Genomic DNA, 26,155 nt, shown 5'->3' with positions numbered 1-26,155 from the left:
CGGAGGGGCGGTGGGAGTTGTAGTCTGCCCTCCCGCACCGACGGAACGCGGGGCGAACCGGGGAACGAGCGTAGCGGCGGAGCCGCCAGAGCGGGGCGGTTCGGCCGCCCCTCCAGCGGGGCTCGGCGCGGCGGGAGGAGCGGGGAGAGCGGCGCGGTGGCTCCCTGAGGGACTACATCTCCCAGGGGCGCCGGCGCTGGCGCGGCCCCCGGCGCGGCGCGCCCGGCGCGGGGCACGCTGGGACGGGGGCTCCAAAATGGACAACCAGCGGGATGCGCCAGGTACGGCCCGGCCGGGCGGCCCCCGCCGCTCCCGCCGCTCCCGCCGCTCCTCCCGCCCCGCCGCCGCCCCCGCCTCGCCCCGCCGCCCCCGGGGCTCCGGGACGCGGGGGTGGCGTGTGCGCCCGGGCTGGGGGTGTGCCGGCAGGGTCGGGGGCTGCGAGAAGCCGCCCCGTTAAATCCCCTCCTTTTCCCCCTCCTCGTTCCGGGACGGATCCCCGCCGCCGTTCCCGGCTCGTTTTCCCCTAGGGAAGCCGGGCTGCTGGTTCGGGATGGCTGCTCTGTTAATTCCCCCCGTTCTCCCTCAGGAAAACCGAGCCTGGGGTCCGGGGTGGTCTCCCCGTTATTTTTCCTCTCTTTTTCCCCCAGGGAAGCAGAGCCGATAGCTCGGGGAGGCTCCACGGATGATTTTTCCTCCCCTTTTCCCACAGGAGCCCCAGCTGTTCGTTCCCTCTCTTTTCCCGTAGGAAAGCTGAGCTGGTGGTTCGTGGAGACCCCGCTGCTGATTTTTTTTCTCTTTTTATTTTGTAGCGAAGCTGAGTTTGGGATGATCCCTCCGTTTATTCCTTCCCTTTTCCCACAGGGAGAGCAAGCCTTGTTTTGGGATGATGCCTGTGTTAATCTCCTCTCTTTTCCCACAGGGAATGCGACCCTTGATTCAGGATGGTTCCTGTTAAATTCCAGCTTTTTCCCTCAGGAAAGATGCCCCTAATTTCGGGATGGTCCCTGTTCTTTCCCCCTTTTTTCCACAGGGAAGACCAGCCTTGGTTTGGGATGGTCTCTCCCTTAATTCCTGAGGGAAGCTGAATTCAGGGTGGCTCCTACTCTAATCCTGCCTTTTTCCCACAGGGAATGTGAGCTTGATCTGGAGTGATCCCTATTAAATCCCACTCTTTTCCCTCAGGGAATGCGCCCCTGGATTTGGGGTGATCCCTGTTCAATCCCAGCCTTTTCCCTCAGGGAAGGCACCCCTCATTCACAATTCTGGAGTTAATTCCGAGACAATTCCCAGACTAATTCCCGCTTTTTCCCTCAGGGAATGCGTCCCTTATTCCAGACAATTCCCGAGCTGATTCCCGCCATTTTCCCTCAGGGAATGCGCCCCTCATTCCAGACAATTCCCAAGTTAATTCCTGCCCTTTTCCCTCAGGGAATGTGTCCCTCATTCTGGACTATTCCCAAGCTGATTCCCGCCCTTTTCCCTCAGGGAAAGCACCCCTGATTCCGGACAATTCCCGCACTGATTCCCGCCCTGTTCCCATAGGGAATGCGCCCCTCATTCCAGCCAATTCCCGTGCTGATTCCCGCCCTGTTCCCATAGGGAATCCACCCCTGATTCCAGGCAATTCCCGTGCTGATTCCCGCCCTGTTCCCATAGGGAATGCACCCCTGATTCCGGGCAATTCCCGTGCTGATTCCCGCCCTGTTCCCATAGGGAATCCACCCCTGATTCCAGGCAATTCCCAGGCTGATTCCCGCCCTGTTCCCATAGGGAATGCACCCCTGATTCCAGCCAATTCCCAGGCTGATTCCCGCCCTGTTCCCCCAGGGAATCCACCCCTGATTCCAGGCAATTCCCAGGCTGATTCCCACCCTGTTCCCATAGGGAATCCACCCCTGATTCCAGCCAATTCCCGCGCTGATTCCCGCCCTGTTCCCATAGGGAATGCACCCCTGATTCCAGCCAATTCCCAGGCTGATTCCCGCCCTGTTCCCCCAGGGAATCCACCCCTGATTCCAGGCAATTCCTGCGCTGATTCCCACCCTGTTCCCATAGGGAATGCGCCCCTGATTCCAGGCAATTCCCAGGCTGATTCCCGCCCTGTTCCCCCAGGGAATGCGCCCCTGATTCCAGGCAATTCCCAGGCTGATTCCCGCCCTGTTCCCCCAGGGAATCCACCCCTGATTCCAGGCAATTCCCAGGCTGATTCCCGCCCTGTTCCCATAGGGAATGCGCTCCTGATTCCAGCCAATTCCCAGGCTGATTCCTGCCCTGTTCCCATAGAGAATGCACCCCTGATTCCAGGCAATTCCCAGGCTGATTCCCGCCCTGTTCCCATAGGGAATCCACCCCTGATTCCTGGCAATTCCCAGGCTGATTCCCGCTCTGTTCCCCCAGGGAATCCACCCCTGATTCCAGCCAATTCCCGCGCTGATTCTCACCCTGTTCCCCCAGGGAATGCACCCCTGATTCCGGGCAATTCCCAGGCTGATTCCCGCCCTGTTCCCATAGGGAATGCACCCCTGATTCCAGCCAATTCCCAGGCTGATTCCCGCCCTGTTCCCCCAGGGAATCCACCCCTGATTCCAGGCAATTCCCAGGCTGATTCCCGCCCTGTTCCCCCAGGGAATGCACCCCTGATTCCAGGCAATTCCCGCGCTGATTCCGCCCTTTCCGCAGGGAAGGCGAGCCGGTGGTTCGGCGTGGCGCAGTCCAGGGCGGCCAAGGCCAGCGTGAACATCCTGCAGCAGGAGGAGCTGATCGCCCAGAAGAAGCGCGAGATCGAGGCGCGGCTGGAGCAGCAGGCGCGGCAGAATTCCCTCAGCATCCCGCAGCTCCCGCTGCTCGGAGAGTGCGTGGGAATCCCGGGAACAAATCATCCCGGGAACGAATCCCGGGAACGCCGGCCTCCTGCCTGCCGCCGCTGGGAAGGGAGCCGAGGGAGGAAATCCCGCTTTTGGCAGAGCAGAGGGAGGAAAATCCCGATTTTAATGGAGTAGAGGGAGGAAAATCCCGATTTTAATGGAGCTGAGGGAGGAAAATCCCGATTTTAATGGAGCTGAGGGAGGAAAATCCCAATTTTAATGGAGCAGAGGAGGTTTTGGTGGATTGAGGAGCAAGAATCCCAGTTTCAATGGAGCACGGGGGAGAATCCCAGTTTTAATGGAGCACGGGGGGGAAATCCCAGTTTTAGTGGAGCAGAGTGGGGAAAACCCCAGTTTTAATGGAACAGGAGGAGGTTTTGGTGGATCAGGGAGCAAGAATCCCAGTTTCAATGGAGCAGAGGGAGCGAGATCACAGTTCTAGTGGAGCTGAGGGTGGAAGACCCAATTTTAATGGAGCAGGAGGAGGTTTTGGTGGATTAGGGAGCAAGATTCCCAGTTTTAATGGAGCACGGGGGGGGAATCCCAGTTTTGGTGGAGCAGAGGGAAGAAAATCCCAATTTTAATGGAGCAGGAGGAGGTTTTGGTGGATCAGGGAGCAAGAATCCCAGTTTCAATGGAGCACGGGGATGAAATCCCAGTTTTAATGAAGCTGAGGGAGGAAAATCTCAATTTTAATGGAGCAGAAGGAGGAAAATTACGATTTTGGTGGATTGGGGAGCAAGAATACCAGTTTTGGTGCAGCAAGGGGAGGAAAATTCCAGTTTTGGTGGAGAAGAGGGGGAAAAAATCACAGTTTGGGTGGATTAAGGAGCAAAAATCCCAATTTTAGTGGAGCGGTGAGGGGGAAATTCCAGTTTTGGTGGAGCAGAGGGAGGAAAACCCAATTTTAATGGAGCAGAAGGAGGAAAATTACGTTTTTGGTGGACTAGGGAGCAAGAATCCCATTTTTAGTGGAACAGGGTGGGGAAAATCCCAATTTTAATGAAAGAGGAAGAAGATCTGGGGTTCTTTATGTAGTACGGTGGTAGGTGAGGAAAATGACCAATTCCAGGGGTTTTTCCTGTCCCAAATCCCACATGGGAAGGGCAGGGAAGCTCCCAAATTCCAGCCTCTGTTTTTCTGTCCCCGCTCAGTGACGACGGCTCCGAGAGCGAGGCCTCCGTGTCCAACAAGTTCGTGAACGATGGGAGCTTCCTGCAGCAATTCCTGAAGCTCCAGAGGGAAAAATCCAATGCTGGTAGGTCCTTCCTTTCCCAGCCCAATCCTGGGATTCCCGGGAATTCTGTCCCCGTCATTCTGCCCTCACAAACTGCCCCAAATCCCCCAAACATTCTGAGAATGCCCCAGCTCCAAACCTGGGGAGGAAGCGGCCGGGGCAGACCTGGAGCCTCTCCCAGCCCAACCCAGGATTCCCAGGAATAATTTCCTTTCCGTCTCACTTCAGAAAATGCCCCAAATCCCCCCAGCCCCAAACCCCGGGAAGAATCCAATAATAATTTCCTCATTTCCCCCAGAGAATGCCCCCGGCAGCTCCCTGGCCCTGATCCCCAGGAAGGATCCAATAATAATTTCCTTTATTTCCCACAGAAAGTGCCCCGAATCCCCCCGGCAGTGCCCCATCCCCAATCCCCGGGAAGGATCCAATAATAATTTCCTTTATTTCCCACAGAAAGTGCCCCGAATCCCCCCGGCAGCACCCCATCCCTGATCCCCAGGAAGGATCCAATAATAATTTCCTCATTTCCCCCAGAGAATGCCCCAAATCCCCCCAGCCCCAAACCCCGGGAAGGATCCAATAATAATTTCCTCATTTCCCACAGAAAGTGCCCCGAATCCCCCCGGCAGCGCCCCATCCCCGATCCCCGGGAAGGATCCAATAATAATTTCCTTGTTTTCCCCCAGAGAATGCCCCGAACGCCCCCATCCCCAAACCCCGGGAAGGATCCAATAATAATTTCCTCATTTCCCCACAGAAAGTGCCCCGAATCCCCCCGGCAGCGCCCCATCCCCGATCCCCAGGAAGGATCCAATAATAATTTCCTCATTTCCCCCAGAGAATGCCCCGAATCCCCCCATCCCTGATCCCCAGGAAGGATCCAATAATAATTTCCTTTATTTCCCCACAGAAAGTGCCCCGAATTCCCCCGGCAGCACCCCATCTCCAGTCCCCGGGAAGGATCCAATAATAATTTCCTCGTTTCCCCACAGAAAGTGCCCCGAATCCCCCCGGCAGCGCCCCATCCCCAATCCCCAGGAAGGATCCAATAATAATTTCCTCATTTCCCACAGAAAGTGCCCCGAATCCCCCCGGCAGCGCCCCATCCCCAATCCCCAGGAAGGATCCAATAATAATTTCCTCATTTCCCTCAGAGAACACCCCGAATCCCCCCGGCAGCGCCCCGGCCCCGATCCCCAGGAAGGATCCAATAATAATTTCCTCATTTCCCACAGAGAATGCCCCAAATCCCCCCATCCCCGGGCCCCGGGAAGGATCCAATAATAATTTCCTTTATTTCCCCCAGAGAACGCCCCGAATCCCCCCGGCAGCGCCCCATCCCTGATCCCCAGGAAGGATCCAATAATAATTTCCTTTATTTCCCACAGAAAGCACCCCGAATCCCCCCGGCAGCGCCCCATCCCCGGGCCCCGGGAAGCGGCCGGCGCTGCTGAAGCGGCCGGCGCCGGCGCGGAGCCGCGTGCTGCAGGCGCGGAGCCTCGCCCTGCCCAAGGCCGGCCCCGGCCTCCGCCGCCTCAGCGTCTTCCAGGGCCCCGACGAGGACAACGAGGACGACGAGGAGCAGTGGCTGGAGATCAAAGGTCAGCGGCGGCTCCTGCCCGCGCCTGGAGCGGGAACGTGGGCAGGAATCCCGGGAGGAGTGGGGATTTGGGATAAGAGATCCGTTTGGAACAGGATTCCATGGGAGGAGTGGGGGTTTGGGATAAGGGACCCGTTTGGGACAGGATTCCCTGGGAGGAGTGGGGGTTTGGGACAGGGATCCGTTTGGGACAGGATTCCCTGGGAGGAGTGGGGATCTGAGATAAGGGTTCATTTGGGATACGATTCCCTGGGAGGAGTGGGGGTTTGGGACAGGGATCCGTTTGGGATAGGATTCCCTGGGAGGAGTGGGGATCTGAGATAAGGGACCCGTTTGGGACAGGATTCCCTGGGAGGAGTGGGGGTTTGGGACAGGGATCCGTTTGGGATAGGATTCCATGGGAGGAGTGGGGATCTGAGATAAGGGACCCATTTGGGATAGGATTCCATGGGAGGAGTGGGGATCTGGGATAAGGGATCCGTTTGGAACAGGATTCCCTGGGAGGAGTGGGAGTTTGGGATAAGGGTTCATTTGGGACAGGATTCCCTGGGAGGAGTGGGGATCTGAGATAAGGAATCTGTTTGGGACAGGATTCCCCAGGAGGAGTGGGGGTTTGGGATAAGGGTTCATTTTGGATAGGATTCCATGGGAGGAGTGGGGATCTGGGATAAGGGATCCGTTTGGGACAGGATTCCCCGGGAGGAGTGGGGATCTGGGATAAGGGATCCATTTGGGACAGGATTCCCTCAGTCCTAGTGGGAAGTTGGCTGGATTTATGCTAGGATAAGGGACAGGGCAGGGCAGGATTCCCTCCCGGAATAGGGCTTGATTTGGGACAGGATTTGGGGTGGTTTTATCCCAGGACAGGGCTCGATTTGGGACAGGATTTGGGGTGGTTTTATCCCAGGACAGGGCTCAGTTTGGGACAGGATTTGGGGTGGTTTTATCCCAGGGCTCAGTTTGGGACAGGATTTGGGGTGGTTTTATCCCAGGACAGGGCTCAGTTTGGGACAGGATTTGAGGTGGTTTTATCCCAGGATAGGCTCAGTTTGGGACAGGATTTGGGGTGGTTTTATCCCAGGACAGGGCTCAGTTTGGGACAGGATTTGGGGTGGTTTTATCCCGGGATAGGCTCAGTTTGGGACAGGATTTGGGGTGGTTTTATCCCGGGATAGGCTCAGTTTGGGACAGGATTTGGGGTGGTTTTATCCCGGGATAGGCTCAGTTTGGGACAGGATTTGGGGTGGTTTTATCCCGGGATAGGCTCAGTTTGGACAGGATTCCCTCAGCCCCATTGGAAAGCTGGTTACTTTATCCCTATTTACCATAAATGTGTATTCCCAGCACAGTTTTGGGGCAGATTTCTCCTTTATGGAGTGAAAATTCCAGCAATTAATGCTGGTGGGCTCTTCCAATTCCAACTGAAATCTAAGGGATGAAATTCCTGACGTTTTAGATATGAAATTCCCAATATTTGACTTATTGAATTCCTGATATTTTAGATATTCCTGACCTTCCTTGAGTTCAGTGTTTAAACATTACTGATCTCAGCCTGGAAAGTTTTTTGTCTTCAAATTGTCTGAGAGCTTAGCCAGGCAAAAATATCAGAAAACAACAGATAGGAGAAAATGTGTATTGATGGATTTGGTGGGTGGCAAATCCCAAAAATTCCATTTGCACCTTTGGAATGTTGTGCTGGGCTCTCCAAGAAATCCTTATTCTTGTCCTTAAAATGGGATTTTGGGGGGTTTAAGTGCTGGAAAAGGAGGAATTAGTTTGGGAACATGCAGGGCAAATCCATGCGTGCGAATAAATAAAACAAACGACACATCCAGCACGGAGCTGTTCCCAGGTAAAATCCAAAATCCAGGTAAAAAAAATCTCACCTGTAGGTCCTGAACGCCTGGAAAAACAAGGAGTGGCAGGAATTATCCCGGGTTTTATTGGGATAATCCAGGGCAGGAAGCCCCGAGGCAGATTTGCCTTAGAATGGGAATTTCACGGGTGGGTTTTAATGGATAAAAGGAGCTCGGCTTTGTGGCTGCCTTTATCCATGCCCAGAATCCCACAGAACCCTTTCTGCTGGGATTTGTACCAGCACAGGCCTGGGAATTCGGGAACTGAGCGTGAAACGTGCTGGGAACCTGCAGAGAGCTGCGCTGGCTTTGCCGTAATTGCAGATTCTGGGGCTGATTCCCAAAATTCCCAAAATCTCCGGGTTTATTCCCACTCCGTGATCCCTGTAGGAACTCCTGGGCACAGAAACCAAACTCTGCCTTCCCAAAATTCCCAAAATCTCCGGGTTTATTCCCACCCTGGGCACGGAAACCAAACTCTGCCTTCCCAAAATTCCCAAAATCTCCGGGTTTATTCCCACCCTGGGCACGGAAACCAAACTCTGCCTTCCCAAAATTCCCAAAATCTCCGGGTTTATTCCCACCCTGGGCACAGAAACCAAACTCTGCCTTCCCAAAATTCCCAAAATCTCCGGGTTTATTCCCACTCCATGATCCCCGTGAGAATTCCTGGGCACAGAATCCAAACTCCAAGGGGTTTTTTTTTTGGAGCAGGAAAAGCTGCTGCTCCGGCCACACAGGCTGGAATGTTCTGGGAATGGCTTGGCAGCTGGAATATGGATTAAGCCAAATTCCTGCTCTTTCCCTGCTGGGATTTTTAGGGAACAAATCCAGCAGGAGCCAACTGTGCTAAAGCTGGGATGAGCTGGGCACAGTTGAAACCTCCAAACTGGGATGGGGTGGTGGATTCCCAATCCCTGGAATGCCCAAGGAAAGTGGGAGAAGGGAAGGCTCCAGGAAAACCTTGGAGCTGCTTCCAGATCCTAAAGGGGCTCCGGGAGAGCTGGAGAGGGATTTGGGACAAGGGATGGAGGGACAGACACAGGGAATGGATTTAAACAGAAAAAGGGGGATTTGGCTGGGATTTTGGGAAGGAATTCCTGGCTGGAATGGGCTGGAATTCCCAGAGAAGCTGTGGCTATCCCTGGGAGCTGGAGAAGGGAAATTCCAGGCAGAGCTCTGGGCCTGAAAGGCCTCCGGGAGAGCTGCAGAGAATTTGGGATAAGGGATGGAATTCCAGGAGCCAGGGAGTGGCTTCAGACTGAGGGAGGGTGGATTTAGGTGGGATTTTGGAGCTGCAGAGAATCTGGGATAAGGGGTGGAATTCCAGGAGCCAGGGAGTGGCTTCAGACTGAGGGAGGGTGGATTTAGGTGGGATTTTGGAGCTGCAGAGAATTTGGGATAAGGGGTGGAATTCCAGGAGCCAGGGAGTGGCTTCAGGCTGAGGGAGGGTGGATTTAGGTGGGATTTTGGAGCTGCGGAAAATCTGGGATAAGGGGTGGAATTCCAGGAGCCAGGGAGTGGCTTCAGACTGAGGGAGGGTGCATTTAGGAGGGATTTTGGGAAGTAATTCCTGGCTGTGGGGAGGGTGATGAGCTGCAATTCCCAGAGAAGCTGTGGAAGCGTCCAAGGAAAACTTAGCCTAGCGAAAAAATCGGGAGCGGGACGAGCTTTAACCTCCTCCCACCCCACAAAATGTTGGATTTTCCCGGTGGGAACCCCCCGGGGCAGCTCAGAAGCGTGCAGGAAAACGAGGAATTGTGCTGTGAACTCCTTCCTACAGCTGCGTGCCCCGTGTGGCGCTTTGCCGGCCCCGCGGCGCTCGGCAGCAGGGCCCCGCTCCCGCCGGGGCAGCCGACCCCACGTACTGACAGCTCCTTAAAGTTTTGCCCCCAGAGGACTCGGAGACGCGGCAGGTGGTGGAAAAGCTGGCCAGGTTCGTGGCTGAGGGCGGCCCCGAGCTCGAGAAGGTCGCCGTGGAGGACTACAAGGACAACCCTGCTTTCTCGTGAGTGAGGAGCGACGCAGCCCGCGGGGCTGGGCCCCGGGAGGGGCAGACAAAGGGTGGTGTTCTTCCCGAGAGGGAAATCTGGGATTTGAGAGGGAGGTTTGGGTTGGTGTTCCTCCCTGAGAGGGAAATCTGGGATTTCAGAGGGAAGATTTGGGGTTGTGTTCTTCCCGAGAGGGAAATTTGGGATTTCAGAGGGAAGATTTGGGGTTGTGTTCTTCCCGAGAGGGAAATCTGGGATTTCAGAGGGAAGGTTTGGGTTGGTGTTCCTCCCTGAGAGGGAAATCTGGGATTTCAGAGGGAGGTTTGGGTTGGTGTTCTTCCCGAGAGGGAAATCTGGGATTTCAGAGGGAGGTTTGGGTTGGTGTTCTTCCCGAGAGGGAAATCTGGGATTTCAGAGGGAGGTTTGGGTTGTGTTCTTCCCGAGAGGGAAATCTGGGATTTCAGAGGGAGGTTGGGGTTGTGTTCTTCCTGAGAGGGAGGTTTGGGTTGCTGTTCTTCCCGAGAGGGAAATCTGGGATTTCAGAGGGAGGTTGGGGTTGTGTTCTTCCTGAGAGGGAGGTTTGGGTTGCTGTTCTTCCCGAGAGGGAAATCTGGGATTTCAGAGGGAAGATTTGGGGTTGTGTTCTTCCCGAGAGGGAAATTTGGGATTTCAGAGGGAAGATTTGGGGTTGTGTTCTTCCCGAGAGGGAAATCTGGGATTTCAGAGGGAGGTTTGGGTTGGTGTTCTTCCCGAGAGGGAAATCTGGGATTTCAGAGGGAGGTTTGGGGTTGTGTTTTGCCTGAGAGGGAAATTTGGGATTTCAGAGGGAGGTTTGGGTTGGTGTTCCTCCCTGAGAGGGAAATCTGGGATTTGAGAGCAGAAAGTTTGGGTTTGTGTTCTTCCCTGAGAGGGAAAATATGGGTTTGGTGTTCTTCCTAAGAGGGAAATTTGGGTTTGTGTTCTTCCCTGAGAGGGAAATTTGGGATTTGAGAGGGGAAAAAGTTTGGGTTTGGTGTTGTTTTTGTGAGGGGGAAAATTTGGGATTTCAAAGGGGAAAGTTTTGGTTTGGTGTTCTTCCCTGAGAGGGAAAATTTGGGATTTGAATAGAGAAATGTTTGGGTTTGGTGTTCTTCCCTGAGGGGGAAAATTTGGGATTTGAGAGGGAAAAGTTTGTGTTTCTTGTCCTTTCCTGAAAAGGAAAATTTGGGATTTGAGGGGAGACAATGTTTGGATTTGAGGGGTGGAAAAGTTTTTTAATCCCAGCACTGGGGGGCAGAGGATTCTTCCTTAATTTCCCTTCAAACACCAAAATTTGGATGCAAGTCCTTGGATTAAAACTCCAAAATCTAATTCCATGTTTCAGGTGCATTCTGAGTAATTCCTCTGCTTTTCCATGTGGGAGTTGGAGCTGTTTCTATCCCAGAATATCAATATTTGGATAATTATTTTTCTTTTTTTCCCTTTTTCCCAGGTTTTTGCATGATAAGAACAGCAGAGAATTCCTATACTACAGGAAGAAAGTGGCAGAAATAAGGAAAGAAAATCAAAATTCCCAGGCAGCCTCTTCCCAGAAAGGTAATTCCCACTAAAATCTGGGGAATGGCAACAACACGAGGGAAATTTGGGGTTTATTTGGGACTGGGGTGGAAATTTGGCTGCCTGGAAAGAAAATTCCCAACTGGAAGGAGAATCAAATCCTTCTGCCAAAAAATGTGGATTCCCAAAATATTCCTGGGATTTTGAATGGGATTTCCCTTGTATTTGTCAAAAAAAAAAAAAATTCCAAAATAATTCTCTAGCATTGAAAATTTAGGAAAAGAGGAATTTTTTTCCCCTCGGTTTTTGTTGGATTTTATTGGAGTGAGATTTGGAATTTTTCCGGGTGAGAATTGGGATTTTCCATAGGGAATTTCCCCTGAAACAGCCTCCAGGGGGTGCAGCGAGAGGAGATTTCAGTGGGTTTATGGGGAATTTGGAATTTTCCAAAGGATTTCCTCTTGTCCCCGGGTAATTCAGGGGCAAAACATTGAAAAATGGATAATCCTGGGTGGTGTAATCCTATGGAAAAATTCCTGGCACAAGGGAAAAACCCCAGATTTTAAATCAGGGATAATTCCAGGTGGTTTAATCCTATGGAACATGACAAAACCTTTAACTAGGCTTAATTCCAAGTGGTTTAATCCTAGAGAAAAGTGCCTGGCACATGGAAAATTTGGGATTTGGGAGCCCAAAGCTGCCTTATCTCATCTCTGCCATGCCTGCTCCCCAAAGTCAGGCCTAAACTGAAGTTTTTGTGTTTTCAGCTGTTCCTTTGTGCCAATTCTCCCCTTTAAACCCGACTTTAGGCCTCTCTGGGGTCCTTAGGTCCTTTCCCCCATCCCAACTTTGGGTTTAACCTGATGTTTTGTGCTATTTAACCGTTCCTTTGTGCCAATTCCCCCATTTAAACCCAACTTTAGGCCTCTCTGGGGTCCTTAGGTCCTTTCCCCCATCCCAAACTCAGACTTAACCTGATGTTTTGTGCTATTTAACCGTTCCTTTGTGCCAATTCCCCCATTTAAACCCAGCTTTAGGCCTCATTGCAGTCCTTAGGCTGAGTCCCTGCTCCCAAATTTGGGTTTAACCTGATGTTTTGTGCTATTTAACCGTTCCTTTGTGCCAATTCTCCCCTTTAAACCCGACTTTAGGCCTCATTCCAGTCCTTAGGTCCTTCCCCCATCCCAAATTTGGGTTTAACCTGATGTTTTGTGCTATTTAATCGTTCCTTTGTACCGATTCTCCCCTTTAAACCCGGGTTTAGGCCTCATTGCAGTCCTTAGCCTCCACCCCTGCTCCCAAATTTGGGTTTAACCTGATGTTTTGTGCTATTTAACCGTTCCTTTGTTGCAATTCTCCCCTTTAAACCCGGCTTTAGGCCTCATTGCAGTCCTTAGGTCCTTTCCCCCATCCCAAATTTGGGTTTAACCTGATGTTTTGTGCTATTTAACCGTTCCTTTGTGCCAATTCCCCCATTTAAACCCAACTTTAGGCCTCTCTGGGGTCCTTAGGTCCTTTCCCCCATCCCAAACTCAGATTTAACCTGATGTTTTGTGCTATTTAACCGTTCCTTTGTGCCAATTCCCCCATTTAAACCCGGGTTTAGGCCTCATTGCAGTCCTTAGGTCCTTTCCCCCATCCCAAATTTGGGTTTAACCTGATGTTTTGTGCTATTTAACCGTTCCTTTGTGCCAATTCCCCCATTTAAACCCGGGTTTAGGCCTCATTGCAGTCCTTAGGTCCTTTCCCCCATCCCAAATTTGGGTTTAACCTGATGTTTTGTGCTATTTAACCGTTCCTTTGTGCCAATTCCCCCCTTTAAACCCGGGTTTAGGCCTCATTGCAGTCCTTAGGCTGAGTCCCTGCTCCCAAATTTGGGTTTAACCTGATGTTTTGTGCTATTTAACCGTTCCTTTGTGCCAATTCCCCCCTTTAAACCCGGGTTTAGGCCTCATTGCAGTCCTTAGGCTGAGTCCCTGCTCCCAAATTTGGGTTTAACCTGATGTTTTGTGCTATTCAACCATTCCTTTGTGCCAATTCCCCCATTTAAACCCAACTTTAGGCCTCTCTGGGGTCCTTAGGTCCTTTTCCCCCATCCCAAACTCAGATTTAACCTGATGTTTTGTGCTATTTAACCGTTCCTTTGTACCGATTCTCCCCTTTAAACCCGACTTTAGGCCTCTCTGGGGTCCTTAGGCCGGGTTAGGCTGGGCTGGGGTGAGCTGGGCCCGGGACTAATCCCTGCCTAAAGTTTCCCCCCCAGCCGACCAGGAGACGCGCAACTCGGCCGAGAAGCTGGCGCAGTTCGTGGCTGCAGGGGGGCCCGAGGTGGAGGCCATCGCCCTGCAGAACAACAGGGAGAACCCCGCCTTCAGGTGGGCAGAATTCCTCCTTTCTGGGGGGATTTTCCCAGGGAATTCCCAGGGAAACTCCTGGGAATTCTTAGGTTGAGGTTTTGGAGCAGCCAGACTGGAGGTGCTCAAGTTTGGGGGGCTGAGGTGGGAATTTTGCCCTGCAGAACAACAGGGAGATCCCTGCCTTCAGGTACAGGAAATTCCTGATTTTTGGAGATTGTTTTCCAGGGAATTCCCAGGAAATTCCCAGGGAAATTCCTGGGAATTCTGAGTCTAGGAGGACATTGGGGTTTTGGAGCAGCGAGACTGGAGGTGCTCAAGTTTGGGGAGCTGAGGTGGGAATTTTGCCCTGCAGAACAACAGGGAGATTCCCTGCCTTCAGGTACAGGAAATTCCTGGGTTTTGGGGGACTTTTCCCAGGGAATTCCCAGGGAAAGTCCTGGGAATTCTTAGGTTGAGGTTTTGGAGCAGCCAGACTGGAGGTGCTCAAGTTTGGGGGGCTGAGGTGGGAATTTTGCCCTGCAGAACAACAGGGAGATTCCCTGCCTTCAGGTACAGGAAATTCCTGATTTTTGGAGATTGTTTTCCAGGGAATTCCCAGGAAATTCCCAGGGAAATTCCTGGGAATTCTGAGTTTAGGAGGACATTGGGGTTTTGGAGCAGCGAGACTGGAGGTGCTCAAGTTTGGGGGGCTGAGGTGGGAATTTTGCCCTGCAGAACAACAGGGAGATTCCCAGCTTTCAGGTACAGGAAATTCCTGGTTTTTGGGGGTTGTTTTCCAGGGAATTCCCAGGAAATTCCTGGGAATTCTGAGTCTAGGAGGACACTGGGGTTTTGGAGCGGTGGGACTGGAGGTGCTCAGGTTTGGGGTGCAGAGGAATCAGCACGTTCCTGCTTTTTGGGGCTGCTTTTCCTTTATGGAATTGTGTTCCCTGCTCCCAGTGGAAGCTGCACTGGCTGCAGGGATACACGGGATGCTGCTGGAGAGGCGGGAATGCTCTGGGAATTGCAGGAGGGAAAATTCCAGTGCTGGATCCCAGCCTAGGAGAGCTGGGAATGAGCTGGGAACTCTGTGGGCATTCCTGGAAGGAAAATTCCAGTGCTGGATCCCAGCCCTGGAGAGCTGGGAATGAGCTGGGAACTCTGTGGGCATTCCTGGAAGGAAAATTCCAGTGCTGGATCCCAGCCCTGGAGAGCTGGGAATGCCGTGGGAATTGCAGGAAGGAAAATTCCCAGTGCTGGATCCCAGCCCTGGAGAACTGGGAATGCCGTGGGAATTGCAGGAGGGAAAATTCCAGTGCTGGATTCCAGCCTGGAGAACTGGGAATGCTGTGGGAATTTGAGGAAACTGCTGGATCCCAGCTCTGAGACTGACTGGAGAGCTGGGAATGATCTGGGAGTGCTGTGGGAAATCCAGGCAGGAATTCCACGGCCGGATCGCTGCTCTGAGTGGAGCTGGGAGTGCCCTGGGAATGCCCTGGGAATGCCCTGGGAGTTCTGGGAGCGTTCCCGGCAGGAATTCCACGGCCGGATCGCTGCTCTGAGTGGAGCTGGGAATGCCCTGGGAATGCCCTGGGAATTCCCGGCAGGAATTCCCGGCTGATCCCGTTGTTTGCAGGTTCCTGTACGAGCCCCACAGCAAAGGGCACCGCTACTACCGCCAGAAGCTGGAGGAGTTCCGCAGGGCCCGGGCTGCCCCCGGGGGCTCCCCTTTTCCTGGGAATCCCCCCTTTCCCGGGAATCCCCCCTTTCCCGGGAATCCCCCTTTTCCCGGAGAATCCGGCCTCAAGCGGAAGATCAGTCCCGAGGCTTCTCCATCCCCTCTGCGCTTCCCGCCTCTCCCGGTGCCCGTTCCCTCCCCTCTCCCCGTCCCCATCCCGCCTCCTCTGCCCCTTCCCGTTCCCTCTCCCGCTCTTCCCGCCGCTCTTCCCGTTCCCTCGGCCTCTCCTGCCCCGTCCTCGTCCTCCGCCTCCCCTCCGGATCAGCTGGCCCCCAGTTCTGCCCCGATCCCAAATCCTGCCGCCGCCCCAAATCCACCCGGGACCCCAAATCCCGGCCCCATCCCGAGCCCCGCTCCGGGCAGCACCAAAAAGAAGAGGAAGAGCCGCTGGGGGCCGGAGGAGGAGAAGGTGGAATTGCCTCTCCCCCAGCTGGTGCAGCAGCTGGATTCTCCCTCTCCCCTCTCAGGTGAGTGGCATTGGGTTTTCCTGGGAATCCCGTGGCTCCAAAGTGGTTTTTTGTTTCCTGAGATGAACGTGGATCAAGTTTTCCAAGGAATCTCTGCTGTCAATCCCATTTTTTCCCAGTAGTTATATTTTCCCTTCGCTCTGTGGGAATTGCAATGACAATTCCATTTTTTTTTTTCTCTTCCCACCCTTTTATTCCCTTCAGTTCCCTCTCTGCGATTTTTCCAATCTCCGAAGGTTTTTCCCTGTTTTTTCCTGCAGTTCAGGACCTGAAGGGTCTGGGATACGAGAAGGGCAAACCCGTGGGTCTGGTGGGAGTCACGGAGCTCTCGGAGGCCCAGAAGAAGCAGCTGAAGGAGCAGCAGGAGGTGAATCCCAAAATTCACTGGGATTCCTGGGACAAAACCCATTTTCCCCAGGCTCAATCCCGTTTTTCCAGGACAAACCTCATTTTCCCAGGCTGAACCCCATTTTCCTCGGGCTGAACCCCGTTTTCCCAGGACAAATCCCATTTTCCCCAGGCTGAACCCTGTTTTCCTGGCCTGAACCCCGTTTTTCCCAGGACAAGCCCCATTTTCCCCACTCTGAACCCCGTTTTTCCCAGGACAAACCCCGTTTTTCCCAGGACAAACCCCGTTTCCCCACTCTGAACCCCGTTTTTCCCAGGACAAACCCCGTTTTCCCCACTCTGAACCCCGTTTTCCCCACTCTGAACCCCATTTTCCCCACTCTGAGCCCCGTTTTTCCCAGGACAAACCCCATTTCCCAGTCTGAACCCCATTTCCCCACTCTGAACCCCGTTTTCCCCACTCTGAACCCCGTTTTTCCCAGGACAAACCCCATTTTTCCCACTCTGAGCCCCGTTTTTCCCAGGACAAACCCCATTTCCCAGTCTAAACTCCATTTCCCCACTCTGAACCCCGTTTTCCCCACTCTGAACCCTGTTTTTCCCAGGACAAACCCCATTTTCCCCACTCTGAACCCTGTTTTTCCCAGGACAAACCCCATTTTTCCCACTCTGAAGCCCGTTTTTCCCAGTCTAAACCCTGTTTTTCCCAGGACAAACCCGTTCCCCACCCTGAGCCCTGTTTCCCACCCTGAGCCCCGTTTCCCCACTCTGAACCCCGTGTTTCTCACTCTGAACCCCGTGTTTCCCAGGACAAACCCCGTTCTTCCCAGGACAAACCCGTTCCCCACCCTGAGCCCCATTTTTCCCAGTCTAAACCCCGTTTTTCCCAGGACAAACCCCATTTTCCCCACCCTGAACCCCGTTCCCCACCCTGACCCCGTTCCCCGCGCAGATGCAGCAGATGTACGACATGATCATGAAGCACAAGCGGGCGATGCAGGAGATGCAGCTGCTGTGGGAGCGGGCGCTGCAGCAGCACCAGCACGGCTACGACAGCGACGAGGAGGTGGACAGCGAGCTGGGCACCTGGGAGCACCGCCTGCGCCGCATGGAGATGGACAAGACCCGCGGTGGGTGGGATTGGGAATTCCAGATGGGAATTCCAGCCCTAGGGAGCACCGGGGAGGGTGGCATTGGGAATTCCAGCCCTGCCCCGGGCACCTGGGAGCACCGCCTGCGCCGCATGGAGATGGACAAGACCCGCGGTGCGTGGGATTGGGAATTCCAGATGGGAATTCCAGCCCTAGGGAGCACCGGGGAGGGTGGCATTGGGAATTCCAGACGGGAATTCCAGCCCTAGGGAGCACCGGGGCGGGTGGGATTGGGAATTCCAGATGGGAATTCCAGCCCTGCCCCGGGCACCTGGGAGCACCACCTGCGCCGCATGGAGATGGACAAGACCCGCGGTGCGTGGCATTGGGAATTCCAGAGGGGAATTCCAGCCCTAGGGAGCACCGGGGAGGGTGGGATTGGGAATTCCAGAGGGGAATTCCAGCCCTAGGGAGCACCGGGGAGGGTGGCATTGGGAATTCCAGACGGGAATTCCAGCCCTAGGGAGCACCGGGGAGGGTGGCATTGGGAATTCCAGATGGGAATTCCAGCCCTAGGGAGCACCCTGGAGTCAGGAATTCCAGCCCTAGGGAGCACCGGGGAGGGTGGCATTGGGAATTCCAGATGGGAATTCCAGCCCTAGGGAGCACCCTGGAGTCAGGAATTCCAGCCCTAGGGAGCACCGGGGAGGGTGGCATTGGGAATTCCAGATGGGAGTTCCATCCCCAGAGAGCACCAGGGCAGGTGGGACTTAGAGTTCCAGAGGGAATTCCATCCCTAGGGAGAAGGACAAGACCCAGGGTACGTGGGACTGGGAGTTCCTGAGGGAATTCCATCCCTAGGGAGCACCGGGGAGGGTGGCACTGGGAATTCCAGAGGGGAATTCCAGCCCTAGGGAGCACCCTGGGGTCAGGAATTCCAGCCCTAGGGAGCACCGGGATGGGTGGGATTGGGAATTCCAGCCCTAGGGAGCACCGGGGAGGGTGGGATCAGCATTCCAGAAGGGGAATTCCATCCCTAAGGAGATGGACAAGACCCAGGATGGGTGGGATTGGGAATTCCAGCGGGAATTCCTTCCCTAGGGAGATTGACAAGGCACAGGGTGGGTGAGACTGGGAATTCCGGAGAGAATTCCATTCCAGAGGGGGAATTCCATCCCTGTCCTCATGGACTGGGAGCTGCAGGGACAGTCCCTCCACAAATCCCGAGGGATTCTCCACGAGTGCTGCTCTCCGTGGTTTTCCAGAGTAGGAATTCTCAGTGGGCGTTCCTAGGAAGCTCCATGAATCCCATGGGATTCTCCATGGTTTTTTCTCCATGTTTTTTTCTCCATGTTTTTTTTCCTCCATGGTTTTCTCCATGTTTTTTTACTCCATGGGGTTTTCTCCATGATTTTCTCCATGGTTTCTTTCTCCATGATTTTCTCCATGGTTTTTCCTCCATGTTTTTTTCCTCCATGTTTTTTTCCTCCATGTTTTTTTTCTCCATGGTTTTCTCCATGTTTTTTTTTCCTCCATGGTTTTCTCCATGGTTTTTTTCCTCCATGTTTTTTTCCTCCGTGGTTTCCTCCATGGTTTCCTCCATGGTTTCCTCCATGGTTTTCACTCCATGGTTTTTTCCATGGTTTTTTTTCTCCATGTTTTTTTTTCTCCATGTTTTTTTTTCCTCCATGTTTTTTTCTCCATGGTTTCCTCCATGGTTTCCTCCATGGTTTTCACTCCATGGTTTCCTCCATGGTTTCCTCCATGGTTTCCTCCGTGGTTTCCTCCGTGGTTTCCTCCATGGTTTCCTCCATGGTTTCCTCCGTGGTTTCCTCCGTGCTTTCCTCCGTGGTTTCCTCCGTGGTTTCCTCCGTGGTTTCCTCCATGGTTTCCTCCATGGTTTCCTCCGTGGTTTCCTCCATGGTTTTCACTCCATGGTTTTCACTCCATGGTTTCCTCCATGGTTTCCTCCATGGTTTCCTCCATGGTTTTCACTCCATGTTTTCCTCCGTGGTTTCCTCCGTGGTTTCCTCCATGGTTTCCTCCATGGTTTCCTCCGTGGTTTTCTCCATGGTTTTCTCCGTGGTGTTCGTGGTTTTCCAGAGTGGGGATCCCAATGGGCATCCCTGGGCTGGCCCGGGAATCCCGTGGGATGCTCCATGAGCTGGTGTTCCCTGCTTTTCCAGAGTGGGCGGAGCAGCTGACCCAGATGGGCCGAGGGAAACATTTCATCGGGGACTTCCTCCCGCCCGACGAGCTGGAGAAGTTCATGGAGACCTTCAAGGCGCTCAAGGTGAGCGCTTCTGGGATTCTGGGAATGCTCCACGCTCCTCCCATGCTCCAGGCATTCCTGCAGGGAGGAGAGGGATCCGAGTCCCACTCCGGGCGGGGAAATGGGGCAATGTTTGGGAAAGATTCCTTCCCTGGGAAGCAATTCCCAAGGGATCCATGGTGCTCCGTCCCTGGGAGCATCCTGGGATGGTGGGAAGTGTCCCTGCCCGCAGGATTGGATGGGCTTTAAGGTCCCTTTCCATGCTGGAATTCCACGATTTGGGAATTTTGCTGGAATTCCAGACAAACCTCCCACTCGGCTCCTCTTCGGGATCAGTGGGAAAAAATGGGAATTTTTCTCCTGCTGATTGCAGGGAAGTGCAAACCCCACGCCCACAACTCCAGCACCTTCCAGTCCTTCCCAAACCCTGGAATTCCTGGAATCTGACTCATCCCTGTTTTCCAGCACGGGGCTGACATTCCCTGGGATTCAGCCTTAGGAAAGAACCAAATCTGAGGCTGCACCCAGGGAACAACCTGGAATTCTGGAGATGTTGGAATCCCGGGAAATCCTGGCAGTTCTTTCCCGAAATCCCGATTTGGGGGCGGGTGAAGTTGCTTTTCCATGATCCATGGAATAAAACATCCCCTTTTCCCACTTTTCCCGCTGCAGGAGGGCCGGGAGCCGGATTATTCCGAGTACAAGGAATTCAAGCTGACGGTGGAAAACATCGGATACCAAATGCTGATGAAAATGGGATGGAAGGAAGGAGAGGGATTGGGATCCGATGGACAGGGAATTAAAAACCCTGTCAGCAAGTGAGTGTTCCTATGGATTATCCCTTCTTTTTTTCCCAGGAATTCCTGCTGGAATCACAGCCCGGCTGGGATTCCTCGCCTGAGCATGGAAAACTCAGCCCAGCAGAGAATTCCTGATTTTTTTGGGACATTTCTCCTGGATTTGTGGCTGTAGCTGGTGCAGGAATTGTCTGAGCCCCCAAATCCTGAATTTCCAACCCAAATTTCCATAGGGAAGTGCAGATCCAAGAATTCCTGTCTGCACCTCCCCTCTCCCAGGATTAAATCCTTAAAATCAGAAAATCCCGGGAATATTTGCTCTTCTTGGTGTCATAAAATCCTGGAAATATTTAAAAAATCCAGTGGGAAGCAGATCCAGGGGAGGATATTCCAGCCAGGATCCCAGCTTTGTGTGATCCGACCAGTCTTGATTTCGTTCCATGCCCAGAAATGTTGGGATTTGATCCCACTTTGGGCATTCCAAAGGGATTCTTTAGGTGGATCAGCTTACATCCAAACCCTGGGAATTTGGGATAGGAAACCAATCCCTGCTTCCGTCCAATACCAAACTCTGGGAATTTGGGATAGGACACCAATCCCTGCTTCCATCTGAATTCCCAGAGATTTGGGATAGGAAACCAATTCCTGCTTCCATCCAAACTCTGGGAATTTGGGATAGGAAACTGATCCCTGCTTCCATCTGAATTCCCAGAGATTTGGGATAAAACGAATCCTGCTTCCATCCAATACCAAACCCTGGGGATTTGGGATAGGAAACCAATCCCTGCTTCCATCTGAATTCCCAGAGATTTTGGATAGGAAACCAGTCCCTGCTTCCATCCAATACCAAACTCTGGGAATTTGGGATAGGAAACTGATCCCTGCTTCCATCTGAATTCCCAGAGATTTGGGATAAAACGAATCCTGCTTCCATCCAATACCAAACCCTGGGGATTTGGGATAGGAAACCAATCCCTGCTTCCATCTGAATTCCCAGAGATTTTGGATAGGAAACCAGTCCCTGCTTCCATCCAATACCAAACCCTGGGAATTTGGGATAGGAAACCAGTCCCTGCTTCCATCCAATACCAAACCCTGGGAATTTGGGATAAAACCGATCCCTGCTTCCATCCAATACCAAACTCTGGGAATTTGGGATAGGAAACCAATCCTGCTTCCATCCAATACCAAACCCTGGGAATTTGGGATAAAACCGATCCCTGCTTCCATCCAAGCGCCAGGGGTCTGGGGAGGAGGTCCCGGGGCAGAATTCCGTGGGAATTCCCGTGGAGGGGGTGTCCAGCGGCGCCATTCCCGGGTTTCCCGCAGGGGCACCACGACCACGGACGGGGCGGGATTCGGGATCGAGCGCCCGGCGGAGCTGACCAAGGAGGACGACGAGTACGAGGCCTTCCGCAAGCGCATGATGCTGGCCTACCGCTTCCGGCCCAACCCGCTGGTACGGGATACCGGGAATGGGATAACGGGAATGGGAATGGGATCACGGGAATGGGAATGGGATCACGGGAATGGGATCACGGGAATGGGAATGGGATCACGGGATCCACGAGTACGAGGCCTTCCGCAAGCGCATGATGCTGGCCTACCGCTTCCGGCCCAACCCCCTGGTACGGGACACCGGGATACCGGGAATGGGATCACGGGAATGGGAATGGGATACCGGGAATGGGATCACGGGAATGGGATTGGGATCACGGGAATGGGATCACGGGAATGGGAATGGGATAATGGGAATGGGAATGGGATCACGGGATCCACGAGTACGAGGCCTTCCGCAAGCGCATGATGCTGGCCTACCGCTTCCGGCCCAACCCCCTGGTACGGGATACCGGGAATGGGATAACGGGAATGGGAATGGGATCACGGGAATGGGATTGGGATCATGGGATCCACGAGTACGAGGCCTTCCGCAAGCGCATGATGCTGGCCTACCGCTTCCGGCCCAACCCGCTGGTACGGGATACCGGGATACCGGGAATGGGATCACGGGAATGGGAATGGGATACCGGGAATGGGATCACGGGAATGGGAATGGGATCACGGGATCCACGAGTACGAGGCCTTCCGCAAGCGCATGATGCTGGCCTACCGCTTCCGGCCCAACCCGCTGGTACGGGAACGGGATCGGGATCACGGGAATGGGAATGGGATCACGGGAATGGGAATGGGATCACGGGAATGGGATCGGGATAACGGGAATGGGATCATGGGAATGGGATCGGGATAACGGGAATGGGATCACGGGAATGGGAATGGAATCACAGGAATGGGGTCAGGATAACAGGAATGGGATCACAGGAATGGGATTGGGATAATGGGAACGGGATAACAGGAATGGGATCACAGGAATGGGATCACAGGAATGGGATCACAGGAATGGGATCACAGGAATGGGATCACAGGAATGGGTTCACGGGAATGGGATAATGGGAATGGGATCACAGGAATGGGATAATGGGAATGGGATCACAGGAATGGGTTCACGGGAACGGGATTAAGGCTGGTGTGTCACTTCCCACCAAACCCACTGGTAGGGAATGGAATTGGGATCGTGGGAATAGGGATGGGATGGATCGAGTGGAGTTGGGAATGGGATTGGGATGGAGCCAGTGATGAGGGAGAGTCCCAGGAACGGGGCAGGGATGGATCCCCTGGAATGGCGCAGGGATGGATCCCCTGGAATGGGGCAGGGATGGATCCATTGGGATGGGGCAGGGATGGATCCATTGGGATGGAGCAGGGATGGATCCATTGGGATGGAGCAGGGATGGATCCATTGGGATGGGGCAGGGATGGATCCATTGGGATGGAGCAGGGATGGATCCATTGGGATGGGGCAGGGATGGATCCATTGGGATGGGGCAGGGATGGATCCATTGGGATGGGGCAGGGATGGATCCATTGGGATGGGGCAGGGATGGATCCATTGGGATGGGGCAGGGACGGATCCATTGGGATGGGGCAGGGATGGATCCATTGGGATGGAGCAGGGATGGATCCATCGGGATGGGGCAGGGATGGATCCATTGGGATGGGGCAGGGATGGATCCATTGGGATGGGGCAGGGACGGATCCATTGGGATGGGGCAGGGATGGATCCATTGGGATGGAGCAGGGATGGATCCATCGGGATGGGGCAGGGATGGATCCATTGGGATGGGGCAGGGATGGATCCATTGGGATGGGGCAGGGATGGATCCATTGGGATGGGGCAGGGATGGATCCATTGGGATGGGGCAGGGATGGATCCATCAGGATGGGGCAGGGATGGATCCCCTGGAACGGGGCAGGGATGGATCCATTGGGATGGAGCAGGGATGGATCCATTGGGATGGGGCAGGGATGGATCCCCTGGAATGGGGCAGGGATGGATCCATCGGGATGGGGCAGGGATGGATCCATCGGGATGGGGCAGGGATGGATCCATCGGGATGGAGCAGGGACGGATCCATTGGGATGGGGCAGGGATGGATCCATTGGGATGGGGCAGGGACGGATCCATCGGGATGGAGCAGGGACGGATCCATTGGGATGGGGCAGGGATGGATCCATTGGGATGGGGCAGGGATGGATCCATTGGGATGGGGCAGGGATGGATCCATTGGGATGGGGCAGGGATGGATCCATTGGGATGGGGCAGGGACGGATCCATCGGGATGGGGCAGGGACGGATCCATTGGGATGGGGCAGGGATGGATCCATTGCTGATTTTTGGGATAAAATCCCAAATCCTGATGATTTTCCCATTGTTTTTTTTTCTCCCTACAGAACAACCCACGGCGACCTTACTACTGAGGAGGGCTTTTCCCAACAGATTTCCTGGGAATTCTTATCCCAAACTTCATCATCCATCTCTTTTCTCCCAATATTATCCAGCTTTTTTTTTTTGGAATCACAGCTCCTCCTTCCCCCATGGAAAAGCTTTCCCAGCTTTTTTTGGAGACAGGGGGAGGGTTTGGAGCAGCCCCAAAAATCCCCAGGGGCCTCCAATTCCAAGGAGTTTGGGATTTTTGGGAATGGCAGATCTTCTGCTGCTCCAGGAGGGAGGGGTTTTATTCCTTGATTTTTTCTGGGAATCCCAAATCCAAGGGATTTTGGGGAATCTGGGGAACCAGTGCCTCCAGTTTTGCCTCTGGATGGGTGGATCTGGCCCGGATCTGTTGGGAATTCCAGGATTTGATGGATCCAGGGGGGATTTATTCCCTTCCCAGGGATTTTGCCAACACCTTCTGTGCTTTGGGATGACGAAGACCCAAAATTCCAAAGCCACACTTTGGAAAAATCCAACAGAATTCCAGGACCAGGCTTTGGAAAAATCCAGTTGGGTTTTACTGTCCTAAAACGGAAAAACAAAACCTCTGGAAACACAAATTTTCTTCACGGAGTCTGTAAATAAAATCAAACTTGTTTGTTCCTTAGGTTTAATCCTTGGAATTTTTTGGGAAGAGAGGGATTTTGGTTTTTTGTTGTTTTTTTTAGGGTGGGAGGCTGCCCTGGAACTGGGTTTTCCAATGATTTTCAGGGAAAAAAGCTGGATTTGGTTCCTATCTTGGGATGCTTGATGTGATCCTTTGTTAATTTTTTTTTAATTACAGAGTCAAGGGTTTAGATTTTAATTAAAACCGTTCCAAAGCTTGGAATGGGGAGGGGTGGGGGGGGGAGATTATTCAGGGAAAATCCAAAATCTGGGAGTCTGCAGCCCAGGATCCAAATCTTTCCTTTTGTGACCCCTTGCCCTTCCTCTCAGGACTTCTTCCCTGGATCCCAGTCCTGATCCCATTCCCTATCCCAGTCCTTCCCTGGATCCCAGTCTGGGATTCCAGTCTGGGATTCCAGTCCCAGTCCTTCCCTGGATCCCAGTCTGGGATCCCAGTCCTGATCCCAGTCCTTCCCTGGCTCCCAGTCTGGGATTCCAGTCTGGGATCCCAGTCCCAGTCCTTCCTTGGATCCCAGTCCTGGATCCCATTCTCTATCCCTGTCCTTCCCAGATCCCGTTCCCCATCCCAGTCCTTCCCTGGCTCCCAGTCTGGGATCCCAGTCCTGGATCCCATTCCTGATCCCAGATCCCAGTCTGGGATCCCAGTCCCTATCCCAGTTCTTCCCTGGATCCCAGTCCTGATCCCATTCCCCATCCCAGTCTGGGATCCCATTCCCTATCCCAGTCCTTCCCTGGCTCCCAGTCCTGATCCCAGTCTGGGATCCCAGTCCCAGTCCTTCCCTGGCTCCCAGTCTGGGATCCCAGTCCTGGATCCCATTCTCTATCCCAGTCCTTCCTTGGATCCCAGTCCTGATCCCAGTCTGGGATCCCATTCCCGATCCCATTCCCCATCCCATCCTTCTCCCCTCGTCCTTCCTTATTCCCAGGACTCCTTTCCTCCCTGCCAGGGTCCCTCCGTGTCCCCTGTCCCTCCCGTGTCCCTCTGTCCCTCCCGTGTCCCCCTGTCCCTCCCGTGTCCCCCTGTCCCTCCCGTGTCCCCCTGTCCCTCCCGTGTCCCCCTGTCCCTCCCGTGTCCCGCTGTCCCTCCCGTGTCCCCCTGTCCCTCCCGTGTCCCTCTGTCCCTCCGTGTCCCCCTGTCCCTCCCGTGTCCCTCTGTCCCTCCCGTGTCCCCCGGTCCCTCCCGTGTCCCTCTGTCCCTCCGTGTCCCCCTGTCCCTCCCGTGTCCCTCTGTCCCTCCCGTGTCCCCCTGTCCCTCCCGTGTCCCTCTGTCCCTCCCGTGTCCCCCTGTCCCTCCCGTGTCCCTCTGTCCCTCCCGTGTCCCCCTGTCCCTCCCGTGTCCCCCTGTCCCTCCCGTGTCCCTCTGTCCCTCCCGTGTCCCTCTGTCCCTCCCGTGTCCCCCTGTCCCTCCCGTGTCCCTCTGTCCCTCCCGTGTCCCCCTGTCCCTCCCGTGTCCCCGGTCCCTCCCGTGTCCCTGTCCCGTCCCCGCCGTGCCCCGCCGCCCTCGCGGTGCCTCTGTGGCTTTAAGGGCGCTGCCCGGGCCGGTCCCGGGGCGAAGTCCGCGGT

At 54.1% G+C, this 26,155-nt stretch overlaps 1 protein-coding gene across 2 annotated transcripts; it reads left to right on the top strand.

Moving 5' to 3' along the window:
- The first annotated feature begins 229 nt into the window (after nt 1-229).
- Nucleotides 230-24,568, top strand: SUGP1 (SURP and G-patch domain containing 1). 2 transcript variants are annotated; one of them, XM_077788879.1, is made up of 14 exons: nt 230-281; nt 2,680-2,851; nt 4,019-4,122; nt 5,490-5,702; nt 9,454-9,565; nt 11,020-11,123; nt 13,336-13,459; nt 15,057-15,625; nt 15,886-15,992; nt 16,926-17,103; nt 19,251-19,357; nt 20,009-20,154; nt 21,463-21,592; nt 23,923-24,568. In XM_077788879.1, the coding sequence occupies exons 1-14, from the start codon at nt 257-259 to the stop codon at nt 23,947-23,949; spliced, it is 2,118 nt and encodes a 705-aa protein (XP_077645005.1). In that variant the 5' UTR covers nt 230-256; the 3' UTR covers nt 23,950-24,568. The 2 variants fall into 2 exon arrangements, with proteins under 2 accessions (XP_077645005.1, XP_077645004.1); XM_077788878.1 differs by having other exon boundaries at nt 9,442-9,565.
- The last annotated feature ends 1,587 nt before the right edge of the window (nt 24,569-26,155 follow it).

The sequence above is a fragment of the Lonchura striata genome, chromosome 28, assembly GCF_046129695.1.
Source record: "Lonchura striata isolate bLonStr1 chromosome 28, bLonStr1.mat, whole genome shotgun sequence".
Classification (NCBI taxonomy): domain Eukaryota; kingdom Metazoa; phylum Chordata; class Aves; order Passeriformes; family Estrildidae; genus Lonchura; species Lonchura striata.
This window is presented reverse-complemented; position numbering and strand designations above follow the sequence as displayed.